Below are 15,552 nucleotides of genomic sequence, written 5' to 3' on the forward strand. Positions count from 1 at the left end.
ATACCTCTAATTTATCATTCACACACCCCCGCATCTCATCAATCAAAACTACATTATCTGCAAAAAGCATACACCAAGGAACCTCTCCTTGAATACGCCGCGTCAACATATCCATCACCAAAGCAAACAAAAAGGGACTAAGAGTAGATCCCTGATGCAATCCTGTCAAGACAGTGAAATATTCTGAGTCTCCTCCCGCCGTTCTCACTTGGGTTTTAGCTCCATCATACATGTCCTTAATTGCTCTGATATATGCTACCGGGACTCCACTCACCTCCAAGCATCTCCAAAGCACCTCCCTGGAGACTGTCGTATGCCTTCTCCAAGTCGATAAAAATCATGTGCAGGTCCTTCTTTCTTTCCCTATACTATTCCACCAACCTCCGCACCAGGTGAATTGCCTCCGTCGTCGAGCGGCCGGGCATAAATCCAAATTGGTTCTCCGAAATAGACACTATCCGTCTTAGCCTCACCTCGACCACTGTCTCCCAAATCTTCATAGAGTGACTCAATAACTTAATACCCCTATAGTTATTGCAACTCTGAATGTCACTCTTGTTCTTATAAAGAGGGATCATAGTACTCCACCTCCAAGCCTCGGACATTTTTCCCGTCTTGAAAATTCTGTTAAATAATCCAGTCAATCACCTTAAACCAGCCTCGCCAGAAAACTTCAAAAAATCCAAAGGTATCTCATCAGGCCCCGTCGTCCTACCCGTTCGCATCCTGCGAACAGTCTCTCTAACCTCCTCTACCTTAAAACTTCTACAATAACTAAAATCTCGACACTCCTCTGAGTGCTCAAGCTCCCCTAACACAATAGCTTTATCCCCTTCGTCATTCAAGAGCCTATGAAAATACGACTGCCATCTATTCTTAATGTAGCCGTTCTCCACCAACACTGTACCATCCTCCCCCTTAATGCACTTCACCTGATTGAGGTTATGACCCTTTGTTTCCCTAGCCTTAGCGAGTCTAAACAATCTTTTTTTCCCTCCTTTTTCCTGTAACCCCACATACAACCTCTCAAATGTTGTCGTCTTAGCCGCCATAATTGCTAACTTAGCCTCCTTTCTAGCTAACTTGTACTCTTTCCTGTTTACCCGCTTCTCTTCTTCGTCCTTACTCTCAACCAACTTAGCATACGCCCTTTTCTTGGTCTCCGCTTTTTTTTTAACCTCTTCATTCCACCACCAATCCCCCCGATGATGCCCGCACCGGCCCCTAGAAATACCCAACACCTTACTAGCATTCTTCCTGATGCACCTAGCCACCCTATCCCACATACTATCCATATCCCCCCCTACACTCCCACACTCCCATTCTCGCCAACTTCACCCCTTTCTCCCATGCATTCACTGGCGTCAAACCGCCCTACTTAATTCTAGGTCTACACTCCTCACCCCTTCTCTTCCTATCCTTCTTTATACCCAAATCCATAACCAAGAGCCTATGCTGGGTCGAAAGATTCTCACTCAGGATGACCTTATAGTCCTTACACAATACCCTATCCCCTTTCCTAAGCAACAAAAAGTCAATCTAGGTCTTGGCTATCGCGCTTCGGAAGGTGATCAGGTGATCGTCCTTCTTCGGGAAGCCCAAGTTCACCACCACCAGCTCAAAGGACCTCGCAAAATCCAATAGAGTATCCCCCTCTTTATTTCTTTCCCCAAAACCAAAACCACCATGAACATCACCAAAGCCTCCCGGTAATGCCCCGATGTGCCCATTGAAATCTTCTGCTACAATAATCTTTTCCAAGCTAGGCACGCCACTCACCAGCTCATCCAAAGCCTCCCAAAACCGCATCTTATCCTTCCCATCCAAGCCCAGCTGCGGCATATAAATACTACACACGTTCAGGGTAAACCCCCCAATGACCAACTTAATAGTCATCAATCTATCGCTGATCTTCTTAACCTCCACTACCTGACCTCTAAGCTCTTTATTTACTAAGATGCCAACTCCATTCATACGCCTCTCGCTCCCAGAGTACCAAAGCTTGTAACCATCCACATCCCTAGCCTTAGACCCTACCCACTTGGTCTCTTGAACACATGCAATATTAATCCTCCTCTTTCTAAGAATCTTCACAAGCTCTATGAACTTACCCTGAAGAGTCCCTATATTCCAAGACCCAACCCTCAGCCTACCAACTCTATCATCATGTCTTTCTCTACCACCCCTGACGCCAAACCTTGGCCTCCCTCCCACCCCCGTCTTTCTCTCTTCCTCTGCTCCCATAACAGCACCCCGCCCAAACCCCATCGGACGTGATCCTATCCAACCATCAATGACCATAACCTCTACTACAAGAAAATATAAGAAAATATAAACAATGATAGTAACAAAGAAGCAGCAGGAAATAAAAGGCTCACACAAATTAGAAGAAATAATCAAGAAACAAAACCAATGTAAGGACAAAACTAACAGTAAGAAAAATAGAGCACACTAATGGCCTGGCACCAACGACAACAAAACAAATAATAAGAAGCGGTGCAAGTCACGAATATACTACAGCAGACACACAAGTCAAGGTACAGGAGATAATACAATAAATAATATGAAGGAGGAAATAAAAAAGGTTAGAAATCACCGGGATACGCGTGTAGACCGATTTCTTGTTTCTTGCATGTTATGTTGTAATGTTGTAATGTTGTAATGTTGCGTCCCTTCAAGCAGATTGCAGAAACTGGTCACCTGTATATTATCGCCGGGGATTCGTCGGAGTCTCGCCGAACTCAGACTGGAACTGACGGAATCAGGTCTGGTCGGAACCAACAGATCCTTTAGATGGACCCGCCGGAATCGGTGGCCTGTGACCAGAGCTGCGAGCTACCTATGTTGCAGGAGTCGAGCCGACTGTGACCTTAACTCGCCGGCGAAAGCAGTGGTTGGTTGGTTCAGAAGACGGCGAGGGAAAGGAAAGGGGAGAGGGGAGAGGATAGAGAGGACTAGGGTGAGAGAACGGGGGCGAGGACGTAACCTTACTAGTTTCCGGCATTCCTACTCTGTCGCCGGCGTCGGCCGGTCAATGGTAAGTGAACGTCAAATTAAAATTAAAATTAAATTATTTTTAATTGTAAAAATGTGACATTTTTTTTAAAAGGCAGAAAAAGGAAAGAGTGTCAAATTAAATGGAACGAATATGGAGTGAGGAAGTACTAAATACAAAGTATAGAAAAATAAGACTTCCTTCATTTCGTTTTAGTTGGCCCTCTTATTAAATATATTTGTTTCAATTTAGTTGTCTTATTTATGAAATTAAGAGAATTTTATTTTTTTTTCTATATTATTAAATGACTATAGAAAATGTATATACTCCCTGCATCTATCTTTACTTATCAAATTTTTTATTTTGTGATGTCCAATAATATTTGTTCAGTTTATAAACACAATTGATAAATTTCTATCCATTTTATCCTTAACATTAAATATAATTCTTTATCTAATGTATTTTTCAAAGCATTCAAACGATCGTATGGTAAAATTATCCCTATTTACCGCTTTTTAGTTCCCGTATCAATAAAAATGAATAAACAAAAATAGATGAAGCAAGTATTTAAATTTATATTTTAAAAATATAATTAATAAAAATAATTTGATAAAATGTGCTTCTAATAACTACGGAGTATTTTTTTTTTTGGAGGGATTACCAAATCATAAGTAACAACTATTTGGAATTGGAGAGAATAATATCATTCTTTCTTCTTAGAAATAAGTAAATTAGAGAGAGTGAAGCATAAATTGGAATACTGACGGTTCATTTACCTGCCTACTCTGCAGAGTGTCCCCTGATGACACTGCACAAGTTGCTGTATATTACTACAGCTCTGCTACTAATAACAATAACATTTTAACAAAGAGTTTTGTCATGGCTACCAAGTTCCGCCGGCAAAATGGTGAAGGATTTTCCCTTGGGAATCCTTCTTCTTCTACTACTAACAACAATAACATTAACGTGCAACCAAAGTTCTACAAGATTATATTATCCCAACATGAATGCACCTGTCTAGTATGTTCTTAAGTTCTTTTCATTTTTTTATTTTATAAACTCAACCATAAGATATATAGTGTTGTGCATGCATCTGCCGGTTTTGTGTTTATATACTCCTTATTGGAGAGAAATTTGAAGTGATGTGAATACAAAATGTGGGATATTTGAGGTGTTAAAATTTGGGAAAATAGTATAGTTTTAAGAACATAATAAAGATTGTTGACAAATTTAGGCTTATGGTTTTGTATGAGTCATAGGAATTAATAGGGCATTTTTAGGTGTATACTTTAACGAAAGAGTCAAGTGTATAGTTACATTAAGTGGTCAAGGCTTCAGTATAGTTACATTTATTGTTAATCTGATTGGAACCCCATTATTTCATTTTAGAATATATGTCACCGAGATCTTAATCCATAATCTATAGTAAAACTGAGATATCAGGATTCACAGCTTAATGGCATCCAAGAATATCTGCTATATGTTCTAGTTGGCCTAATTAGTAGTTGATTATATAAGAACAGACAATTATATGAGTATGTTTTGCTCTTTGATTCCGTGATGTATGAAACTTAGTCCAGATTTCCTTTGCACGCAGAAGATTCCGAAAGACTTTGCAAGCAGATATTGCAAGAACATGTTAAACCCTGTGTATCTTGAGGTTCCCAGTGGAGAAGTATGGGAGGTTGAAGTGGAACATTCTGAAGGCCAAATGTGGCTCTCCAAAGGATGGCAGGATTTCTGTGATTATTATTCAATAAGTTGTGGGCACTTTTTGATGTTTGAATACAATGCTCGTTCCCATTATAATGTCATCATATTTGATTTGAGTGCAGCAGAAATCGAATATCCATATAGTTCTGCCTATGGTATACGCACCATCCATTGCCAGGGAACACACCATGCACCAAGTACCGACCGACCCGAGTCGGATGATTCTGTAGATATCCTTGAGGGTATTCCAAGAAGCCAGAAGTTGAAAGAAAAAAATCCTGATTTGGTTGAGCGGTCGCTTGATAACAAAGGCCATTGTCCATTAGGACAGTCTAGCAAACGGAAAAGACATGATGGGGACACAGAGGATGATATTTCAATTGATATGCATATCAAAAGAATGGAGGTTGAGAAGTCGCAAGAGGATATAGATTTCCCGTCTTTCACAAGAGAGGGACAAAGTGAGGATCTTATATGCTATCTATCCTATTGGCTATGAACTGAATTGAAAATCAATCATCTTGTTGCATGATAATTTAGTAGTATGAGTTTAAATTCTATTCATTGACAGTGTAAAATAATTAATCAAGTTATTTATCACGCCATAAATCTTTATGATAAGTATTACTGGTAATTAGTAGCTTTGCAGAAATAGTAACTAACCAACATCATAGGTTAAACTATGCAAAAAGTGTATAAAGGAACTTTACATTATTGCTGTTTATAACTTAAATTCATGTATTATTAACACAATGCTCTTAATATTCTGTATGAAGAAAGCAATGAAGGCTGCAGGATTCACAAGCAACAATCCAAGTGTGTTTATGATCAGAACAAGACAGTAATGGACAAAGAGAGCTCTACAGCATATCAAAAAGCAAAAGCCTTTAAATCTAAGAATCCGTTCATCATATCTTTTATGCAACCATCATATGTTTCTACTCCATTCAATCTGGTAAGCTACAAGCTATAATCTCTATGGACTTTGCAGTGTTCTAATATTTCTTTATTCCATTTTACATAATGTCAAAATCAATTTACTTAGCCATATCCTTTGGCAGTCCATAGCGTTGAAGTTTGCTAGGAAGTATTTCCTTGAGAACGATGGAAATTTAGTGCTTCATGTTCCAGGCAGAGGATCTTGGTCTGTCATATGCACTATAGGGAGCGGAAATGCTAAAGTTCATTCTGGTTGGAAAGCATTTGTGCTAGAAAATGAGTTAAAAGTTGGTGATGTTTGTATATTTGAAGTGATTAAGGGCGCTCAGCTCTTTGTAGATGTCAAAATTTTTCATGCAGCTGGGAGCACATTAATGCATAATATAGTTGGAGAAATCCCAGTGGGTTCTGATAGTAAAAGCAAGGTTATCCTAATTGATAATTCTGGTCCATGTTCTCGACCCAAGGTAGTTCACATAGAAAAATTAAAGCTGCAGACAAGAGGTTCTTGTGATCTTAGTTCAAAAATCAAAGGTAATTGAGTTGAATTCTTTCTGTAAGGTAGTCTGGAATACTACAATTTTCATTTTAGTAGGAATTTTCTTGATTGTTCCATCAACCTTATATTGGCTGGAATTTTTTCAGAAGAACATGGTGAAGGCACTGAGATTGAGCATTCTGCTGAGATTTTGGGCCATTATTCATCAGGACAGAGCAGCAAAAGAAACAGTCTAGAAGTGGATTCAGAGGATGACGCTTTGGAATACCCACAAGAACATGTAGCTTCGCCTTCTTTGACAAGAAATACCAAAAGTAAGAAGGTATTCTATGGACAATTGATCTTATACTTACATGACAACTTAGTAGTAAAACATTGATTTTGTTTTTTTGTTTTGAAGAAAGCGGAGGAAGTTGCGGAATGCACAAGCAACAGTCCAAGATATCTTATGACAAGAACAAGAAAGCAATGGACAAAGAAAGGGCTATCGCATATCAAAGAGCAAAAGCTTTTAAATCTAAGAGTCCATTCATTATATGTTTTATGCAACCATCGTACGTCTCCAGACCATACATTCTGGTTGGTTACAAGCTATAAACTCTTTAGACTTTCAAAAATTTTTATTCAATCCATATGGATTAATGTCATTACTCATTTTAGTGTGCCCATCTCTTTTGGCAGAACATATCGTCAACATTTGCTAGGAAGTATTTCCTTGAGAACGATGGCAATTTAGTGCTTCGTGTTCCAGGCAGTGGATCTTGGTCTGTCAAATACACTATCTGTTCAAAAAATGCAAAAGTTCATTCTGGTTGGAAGGCATTCGTGATAGAAAATAAGTTAAAAGTTGGTGATGTTTGTGTATTTGAAGTGAGTAAGGGTGCTCAGCTATTTGTAGATGTCACAATATTTCGTGCAGCTGGGAGCACACTAATGCACAATATAGTTGAAGAAGCGTCAGGGGGTTCTGATAGTAAAAGCAAGTTTATCAAAACTGATAATTCTGTTCTATGTATTCAACCAAAGGCAGTTCAAAACGAAAAATTGAAGCAGAAGACAGGAGGTTCATATGATCTCAATTCAAAAATCAAAGGTGATAAAATTTAACTCTCTATAAGATAGTCTAAAGTACACAGATTTCGTTAGTACTTTTCTTGATTGTTTAAAGTTATATTGGCTTGAATTTTTTCAGAAGAACATGGCGAAGGAACTGAGATGGAACATTCTATTAAGATTTTGGGCCGTTGTCCGTTAGGACATGGCAGCAAAAGAAAGAGACATGAAGGGGAGGCGGAAGATGATGTTTCAATTGGCATTCACACCAAAAGTATCAAGGTGGAAAAGTCACAGGAGGATGTAGCTTCACCGTCTTTCACAAGAAAACCCAAAAGTAAGAAAGTGTTTACTCTAGCTTACTAACAGAATTGATCATCTGCGTAGTAGTAATACATTGATTATGAATTTCTGTTTGAAGAAAGCGGAGAAAGTTGCAGGATGCACAAGCAACAAACTGAGATGGTTTATGCTGTGAACATGACAGTATTGGGCAAAGAGAGGACTAGAGCGTATCAAAGAGCAAAAGCTTTTAAATCTAAGAACCCATTTGTTATATACTTTATGCAACCATCATATGTCTCGAAACCATACAATCTGGTAAGCTACTTCATAGATTTTCCAATACTTTGATCTTTATTCAATTCATGAGGGTGCATGCTATTAAACTCAATTTACCGTCTCCATCTCTTTTGGCAGCGCATATCTTTCTTATTTGCTTGGAAATATTTTCTGGAGAAATGTGGCGATTTAGTGCTTCGTGTTCCTGGCAGGGGATCTTGGTCTGTTAAATATGACCTGGGAGTATCAGCCGCGAGAATTCAGTTCACGTGGAAGGAGTTCGTGCAGGACAATAAGTTAAAAATTGGTGATGTTTGTGTGTTTGAACTGATTAAGGGCACTCAGCCCATTTTTGATGTCACTATATTTCGTGGAGCTGAGAACAAATCAATGCATAAAATAAATGAAGGGGTTTCTAATTGTGATAACAAGATGGTCAAAATTGAGAATTCAGTTCCATGTTCTCAACCCAAAATTGTTCACAGAAGGAAACTGAATCTTGAAAAGAAGCAGAAAGGTGATTCTGATTGTTTCTTCACTTCAAAAATTGAAGGTTATTGAGCGGCTCATTACGAAATATTCTAGTGTATACTGAAAATCATAGCTTTAACATCTACAATCCATTAAAGGTACTTTCTTGATCATTTAAATATAATGTAGTCGTGTTGGCTTGGATTTTGCAGAAGAACTCAGTGAAGGCACAGTGATAGCCAAAGAAATGGTAATGGCATATCAAAAAGCAAAATCTTTTACATCTACAAATCCATTCTTCATATGTGTCATGCATCCATCATATGTGTCTCCAGCCAGAGGCCAGATGCGATTGGTAAGATAGCTATTCTTGAATATTTTAGTCATCCATTACTAATCCCTGACTAAGAATCACTATTAAATGATGAATCTTTTGTTCTATATGCTAATGCATCCTCAAACGGATAGATCATAATGCTGTCAGTCGCTAGGAAATTCTTTTCCTCTAGACATAGTGAAGTGGTACTTCAAGTTTCAAGCAAGAGAGAAATACAATGGGCTGTAAAATGCACTCTTGGAATATCAAACGCGAAGTTCAGTGCCGGTTGGATGGAGTTTGTGTTGGACAACAACCTAAAAGTAGGTGATGTTTGTGTCTTTGAATGGGCTAATAGATCTGAACTTCTTTTCAATGTCATCATATTTCCTTCTGCGGAAGGTATATAAGATTGTTTCACTTGTTTAGTACTTTAAACTCCAACTCATATTTTGTTTAGCTACTCCGTTCTGTTTCTGGATCTATATTTGTAACCTTAACTACTTGTAAAGAGTTGAGCTTGTTCGACTCTATCTGTTTCCTGGCTTCTTGTCTTTCAGATTTGGATATAATATTTTACTACTCTACTCCTGTCCCAAAGTAAGTCACTTTAGCTCACTTCTCGCCATTAAGAAAAATAATAAATAGGTAGTATTGTTACTATAAGTTACTCCTATTTATTATATGTTTCTATTCAATGCGAAGTACATTTTAAAGTGAAATCAGATTTGGTAAAAATGTATTTAACACAATGTAAATAAATGCTAAACATGGAAAGGGACACTCCATAAGACATAATTACAATAATTACTCCCTTCGTTAATTTGATATTGCTTAATAACATGATTATTTTACCATAGTATCTCTATTAAATGATGTTTATATTTTACTTTGGAGTAAAAACAATTAATATTAAGGATAAAAAAAGAAAAAAATTATCTTGTCTTGATTAATGAAAAATAACAAGTAAAATGAGAAATCAAATTAAGAAATTTGTGACGAGTAAAATGAAAAGGAGGGAGTAGTTGGGAGGAAAAACAAACAAACTATGAGCAACTCGGAAAATGTTACATTAGTAGCACCTTATGCTTTGAAATGCACATACATTGCGGATTTGTATATAATTATTAGTAAATGGTTTGCTTTACAGTAAGAGACTGTCAATCATTAAATAAAGTAAGACATGTCAGTACATAGGTCATGAAATACCCAGATAACTTGAATATTATTGTAGGACTGATATACATGGTAAGTTATAGTGCTGTTTTTCTGGCTATTTTATTTTATTACAAAAGCATTATGATACATGTTGAGCTTGAATTGAAAGTAGAGCAATGAAAATATATTTTGTTTCGATTAATCAAGCTCAGCTAATTTTCAACTGTCCCTTTTTAAATTTTTAGCCTAAAACATTGAGCTCAGGACATAGTTACTCTTTTATCTTTTCCAAGAGGTCATTAACTTAGCAGCAATGACAACTTATTCAGGCTATCATAACATTTGCTTCGACTACTAAAACATATACTATATGTTAACATCTAGCTAGCTATCTGTAGGACTAATAAGGGTTTAACCATCCGATTATTACGAAGTACTCTATCCCTCTTATTTTATGTGGCACATATTTCTTTTTGGAAAGTTAACTTTAAATTCCTCTTTTATCCTTGTTGAAATGATTTACAACCCCACAAATATTCAATGTTCATTTTAGACCTCAAGTTTGCAAATCCAAAATTAACATAGATATGATACGATTCCTAAAGTACATGATATAAGATGAATAAAGCAAAGAGGTTAAATAGTTCATCATGCTCTACTTCAAAAAACGGGGCTAGAGGAAGGACATTGGAACAAGTTTGTTAGAGAGAGCAACCCATATATTAGAGTGCATAACAAATGTGTTTTGTATTAGTTCATCCTACATCTTAAATTTATGTGAAATAGATTATTTATATTATTCCAAAATAATTATAGCTTCTTTTACATCTATATAAGTGTAGTGAATGGCACAGTTTGGGTATTATGGAATATTAGGGAATATGATGTTTTTAATCTCATATCTGATGCTCAAATGATTCACAGTAAGATTTGCAGTAGACAATCAGGGGTTCATTGTTTTATGATTATTGTCTATGGTTATTCTAATGTAGATCAAAGGAATGCACTACCAAAATTTATGAATCCTTCCTTGACTAATTTTGAGATTTTAGTGCAATGTTTACTAGCCCGACCTACTATTACAGGGCACCTGTCACTCAACAAAAGCTAAGTGAGTTATCATGGAAGCAGGGGAGGGGAAGGTGTTAGGATTTATTATAAATCATCAAGTTTTGATGTAGTATTATTTATTGAATGATTATTTATTTATTTATTCAATTTAATAAATTGTTACATTAAATAGATCATTGTCATATATGTGTCCTCAACTTATATAGTAGATGATTTGATATATAGAGTTTTAGCTTATACACAGAAGATTAAATCATCGATTGTCATGAGTTCAAATTATAGTTCACAATCGTAGATGGAAATTTGGACAAATCATCAGAATGATTGTAGCACGAGTTTAATTTAATTTATCTTGATTACGAGAACGGTATAGTTCTAACTTCTCGTTCTAGTGCATTTTGTATGTATTGAACGGGATAAAGATAATTGTTTTGGACTGACTGATAAAAAACATATTCTCTATTCTGTTAAATGTACTTATATTTTCAATCCTGATATAAGTATTATGATCTGTCTATATTATTTATCGTTTTGATTTATTATAAGGTGAAATTCTGAGATGGGTCAATATTCCTGGTAGATTGGATGATAATAATAGGCCAAACCCATCGATAGCCCCTCAAACTTGTCCCTAAAATTCACTTAGACCCCTAAACTAAGGCTTGTACCTATTAAATCTCTCCCCCCCCCCCCCCCCCCCAATTTGGTTCCAATCAGCTAAAAGCTCAAAGTGTGTGTTGCACACACACACTGATGTGACAAAAGGGGCTAATTGGAAGCTGCCACGTGACATTGTGGGTCCGATAATTATCAAAAATTAATTATATAATTATTTAAAAAATAAAAATAAAAACTTGATTATTAAAAATAAATTAAAAAATTAAAAAATACAAATTATTAAAAAATAATTATAAAAAAAATTAAAAAATATAAAAATAAAAAAACTAATTGTTAAAAAAATAAAAAAATTCATTGAAGATCCAAACTATTAAAAAATAATTATAAAATTATTTTAAAAATAAAAATTAAAAAATAATTATTAAAAAAATTTATAAAATTTTTAAAAAGATAAAAATAAAAAATAGCATTGAGGATCGAACAACAACAACAACAACAAACCCAGTGTATTCCCACATAGTGGGGTCTGGGGAGGGTAAGATGTACGCAGTCCATACCACTACCTCCGATGAGGTAGAGACGCTATTTTCGATAGACCCCCAGGTCACGACACGAGATACTAATTAAATCCGAAATAAAGCATGGAGGACCCAAATTATTCAAAAATAATTATAAAGTTATTTAAAAAATAAAAATAAAAATAAAAAATTGCATTGAGAATTCCAATTATTAAAAAATAATTATAAAATTATTTAAAAAATTAAAATAAAAAATTGATTAATAAAAAAAACTGATTATTTAAAAGAAATCATAAAATTTTAAAAAAATAAAAATAAAAAATTGCATTGAGGATTCCAATTATTAAAAAATAATTATAAAATTATTTTAAAAATAAAAATAAAAAACTGATTATTAAAAATAGATTATAAAATTATTTAAAAAATAAAAATAAAAAACTGATTATTAAAAATATATTATAATTTTTTTAAAAAAATGAAAATAAAAAATGGCATTGAGGATCCAAATTATTAAAAAATAATTATAAAATTATTTAGAAAATAAAAATTTAAAAACTAATTATTAAAAAAAAATTATAAAATCTTTTAGAAACCCCACCTTCCCCAGCCCAGCCCAGTCTCTCTCCCCAGCCCCCACCTTCCCCAGCGTTAATCATCCCCCCTCCCCCCTCTTCATTTTCTTCTCCATTAAAGTGAATCTTGCTTCTTCACGATCCTCAAAAATATACACACAAAATTTTTGTTTAAATCTACTTCAAAAATTCAAAAGGGGTCTATAAAAAAGTCATTTTTATTGAAATTTTTCATAAAATGGTGATATTAATGAAAAAAATAGTGATCTTTCTTGTGGAGGAAAAAAAGAAATGGTGATAAAAGTGATCTTTTTTGGAGAAAAAAGTGACCTTTATTGAAATTCGTTGTAATTTTTCAAGAAATGGTGAAACTAATGGAGGATAAAAAGTGAATCTTGTTGAAATTTTTCAAGAAATGGAAATAATTATGGTGGGTTAAAAAGAATTTATTCATGTGAAGATGTGGGGTGGGGGGTGACGGCGAAGACACGGGGGTGGGGTAAGGTTGAAACGATGAAGACGCGGGGTGGGGTGGAGATGCAGGGGGTGAGGGTGGGGGTGGGGTGGTGTGAAGAAGATGACATTGGGGGGGGGTTCTTTTTATAAAAAAAAGAATTAAGAAATTATAATAATTAAAAATTATATTAATAAAATAATTTAAATATAAATTTTTAATTAATATTTTTGGGGGCCTCAGTGCCACCTGGCACATTTTTATTCATAATTTAATTAAAAAAAAGAACCTCACGCGCTTTCCGAAGTGCACTGCATGCACAGTGCCATGTGGGCAAAAAATGCTCAATTTGAACCAAATTAGGGGGTTTAGGGGTTTAATAGGTACAAGCCTTAGTTTAGGGACCTAAATGAATTTTAGGGACAAGTTTGAGAGGCTATCGATGTGTTTGAGAGTTCAGATGTGAATTTGAGATCACTATAGAAAACTGCAAATTCGAAGACGGATTCGCTTCAAGATATTTTCTCAAGCTTTAAGGGGTATTCCTGATTACTTTTAAGGGGTATTCCTGATTATTTTTAAGCATCCTTCGTATGAACTATGTGTTTGTGTTGGTTGTCTATATTACATGTAAGTGAACCTACTTATTTGCTTCTGCTGTGTGTGCCTGATTTTCTAACAAAAGGAACTATTATGCATGGTCTAATAAACAAATGGGTATAAACATGATCTCTAGCAAATTGGATAGAGCTTTTGGCAATGACGAGTGGATGGCAAATTGAATGGTTGCTCCTCCTAATCTTGAAGAAGGCCAGTCTACCACACCATCTAGATACAATAGAGAGTACTATAGGTGGTAAAGGACAAGGATACATGATTTTATCATAGATAAAGATTCAGAGCTATGGAATGTCATTAATAATTGCCCTTTTTTTCCTATAAGGGAAATAAAAATTGGTGATATGACTTCACAATTTTCCAAGATAATGAAGGAATATGATGATGCAAACATGAAAAAGAATTAGAATAATTATAACACAAAGAAGCTGCTGGTTTGTGGTATTGGTCCTGATGAATACAACAGGATCTCTGCCTGTGAATCTGCCAAGGAGATCTGGGACTGTCTTCAAACAATCCATGAGGGAAACTGTTAGGTTAAGGAGTCCAAAGTGGATATGCTGACAAATAAATATGAAACTTTCTTTAAGAAGGAGGGAGAGTCCATATAGGAAATACACACTAGGTTTACATCCATAACAAATGAACTTCATTGCTTGAGAGAGGAAATCAGAACCACCCAATGGGTTCGCAAAGTTCTGAGCACCCAATGGGTTCGCAAAGTTCTGAGCATTCTTCCTACGAAGTAGTAATGCAAGGTTAATCTAATCACTGAAGCTATGAACTTGAAGACAATGACCATGGATGAACTTATTGGCAGTCTTAAAACCTATAAAATATTGAAGAAGCTGGGGAATTAAAAGGAAGAGCCCAAGGTGGAAAATTCCTGGTTCTAAAGAATACTAAAGAAACCTCAAGTACTGAAGATGAGGAATAAAAACCTATATTACAAAAAGGGTTCTCAAAGCCTTGAGAAGATCAAGGTCTCTACCTAGAAGAGAAGAGTACAACAAGAACTTCAAGAAAGAAAAAACAAGTGACATATGTCACAAGTGTGGCAAGCTGGGTCACTACATTAAGGATTGCCCAATGCATAAGGTTGAGTACAAGGAATATGCTAAGCAAGCCGTTGGTAAATAAAAGGGAAAGGACCTGGTCCCTATTAAGTACAACAATAAAGCAGAAGCTGACAAAGTTGTTAATCAAGTATTAGTAGCCTTTTGGGGTGATTCTTCAAATGAATTAAATGATTCAAAGCAAGGAAATGATGTCTCTATGATGGTGATGGAAGATGAGGTGTAAGTTTTTGATTCACTGTTTGATCCGATGAAAGATACTGATGATGATGAAGATGAACCAGTGACTCTCCTAGAAATCAAAGAAAATTTGAAGGACTACTCTCTTAGTAGGCTGAAATCTCTTGACTCAATGGTGATTGATTCTCTGAATAAGATTATCAAAGACAAGGAAAACTTAAAGGAAGTTTTGGAAAAGTGTGAGGAAGAAGTTATTGAGTTAAGTGTCTAGATAGTTGAACTCATAAATAAAAAGGTAAAGCTAAAGAAGGATCTTTCAAAGTGTGAGGAAGAAATGGTTGAACTGAATGTGCACGTGGCTGGACATCAAGCAAACCATAACACTATCTCTTGTAAAATGTTCTTCTAATTGAGAAGCTTAATGAAATTTCTAAGTAGAATTCCAAGGGAAAAGGTGAAGCAAGGATGATATAATTTCAGCTGGAAGAAGAATTGGCTGAAGCTAAGGCTAATATGACTGCTTCATTGGAAAGAAACTTAGAACTTGAGAAGGAACTAGTTCGGGTGAATATTAAACTTGAGAAAACTCTTAAGTGGACTATATCTTCACAAACTCTGACTACCCTCACCAGTCAAGGATTTAGTAGCAAAAGAGGATTAGGACATCATAGTCAAGGTGATAGCCCCAAATTTTCTAACCGATATATAAGGAACCAGGATGATCTTTTATCTACCCATTG

The 15,552-nt window shown here is 35.5% G+C and overlaps 1 protein-coding gene across 1 annotated transcript; it reads left to right on the forward strand.

The window, feature by feature from the left end:
* Nucleotides 1–2,563: 2,563 nt before the first annotated feature.
* On the forward strand, nucleotides 2,564–9,138 carry LOC107866226. Its single transcript, XM_047407729.1, has 16 exons — nucleotides 2,564–2,584; nucleotides 2,683–2,765; nucleotides 2,851–3,037; nucleotides 3,110–3,153; nucleotides 3,787–3,972; nucleotides 4,571–5,169; nucleotides 5,455–5,663; nucleotides 5,770–6,181; nucleotides 6,293–6,460; nucleotides 6,547–6,725; nucleotides 6,828–7,239; nucleotides 7,339–7,536; nucleotides 7,621–7,799; nucleotides 7,899–8,313; nucleotides 8,444–8,586; nucleotides 8,700–9,138. Exons 1-16 carry the CDS (start codon nucleotides 2,564–2,566, stop codon nucleotides 8,955–8,957), a joined length of 3,693 nt encoding a protein of 1,230 aa, XP_047263685.1. The 3' UTR covers nucleotides 8,958–9,138.
* Nucleotides 9,139–15,552: the final 6,414 nt, after the last annotated feature.

Source organism: Capsicum annuum, chromosome 2 (genome assembly GCF_002878395.1).
Source record: "Capsicum annuum cultivar UCD-10X-F1 chromosome 2, UCD10Xv1.1, whole genome shotgun sequence".
Lineage (NCBI taxonomy): Eukaryota > Viridiplantae > Streptophyta > Magnoliopsida > Solanales > Solanaceae > Capsicum > Capsicum annuum.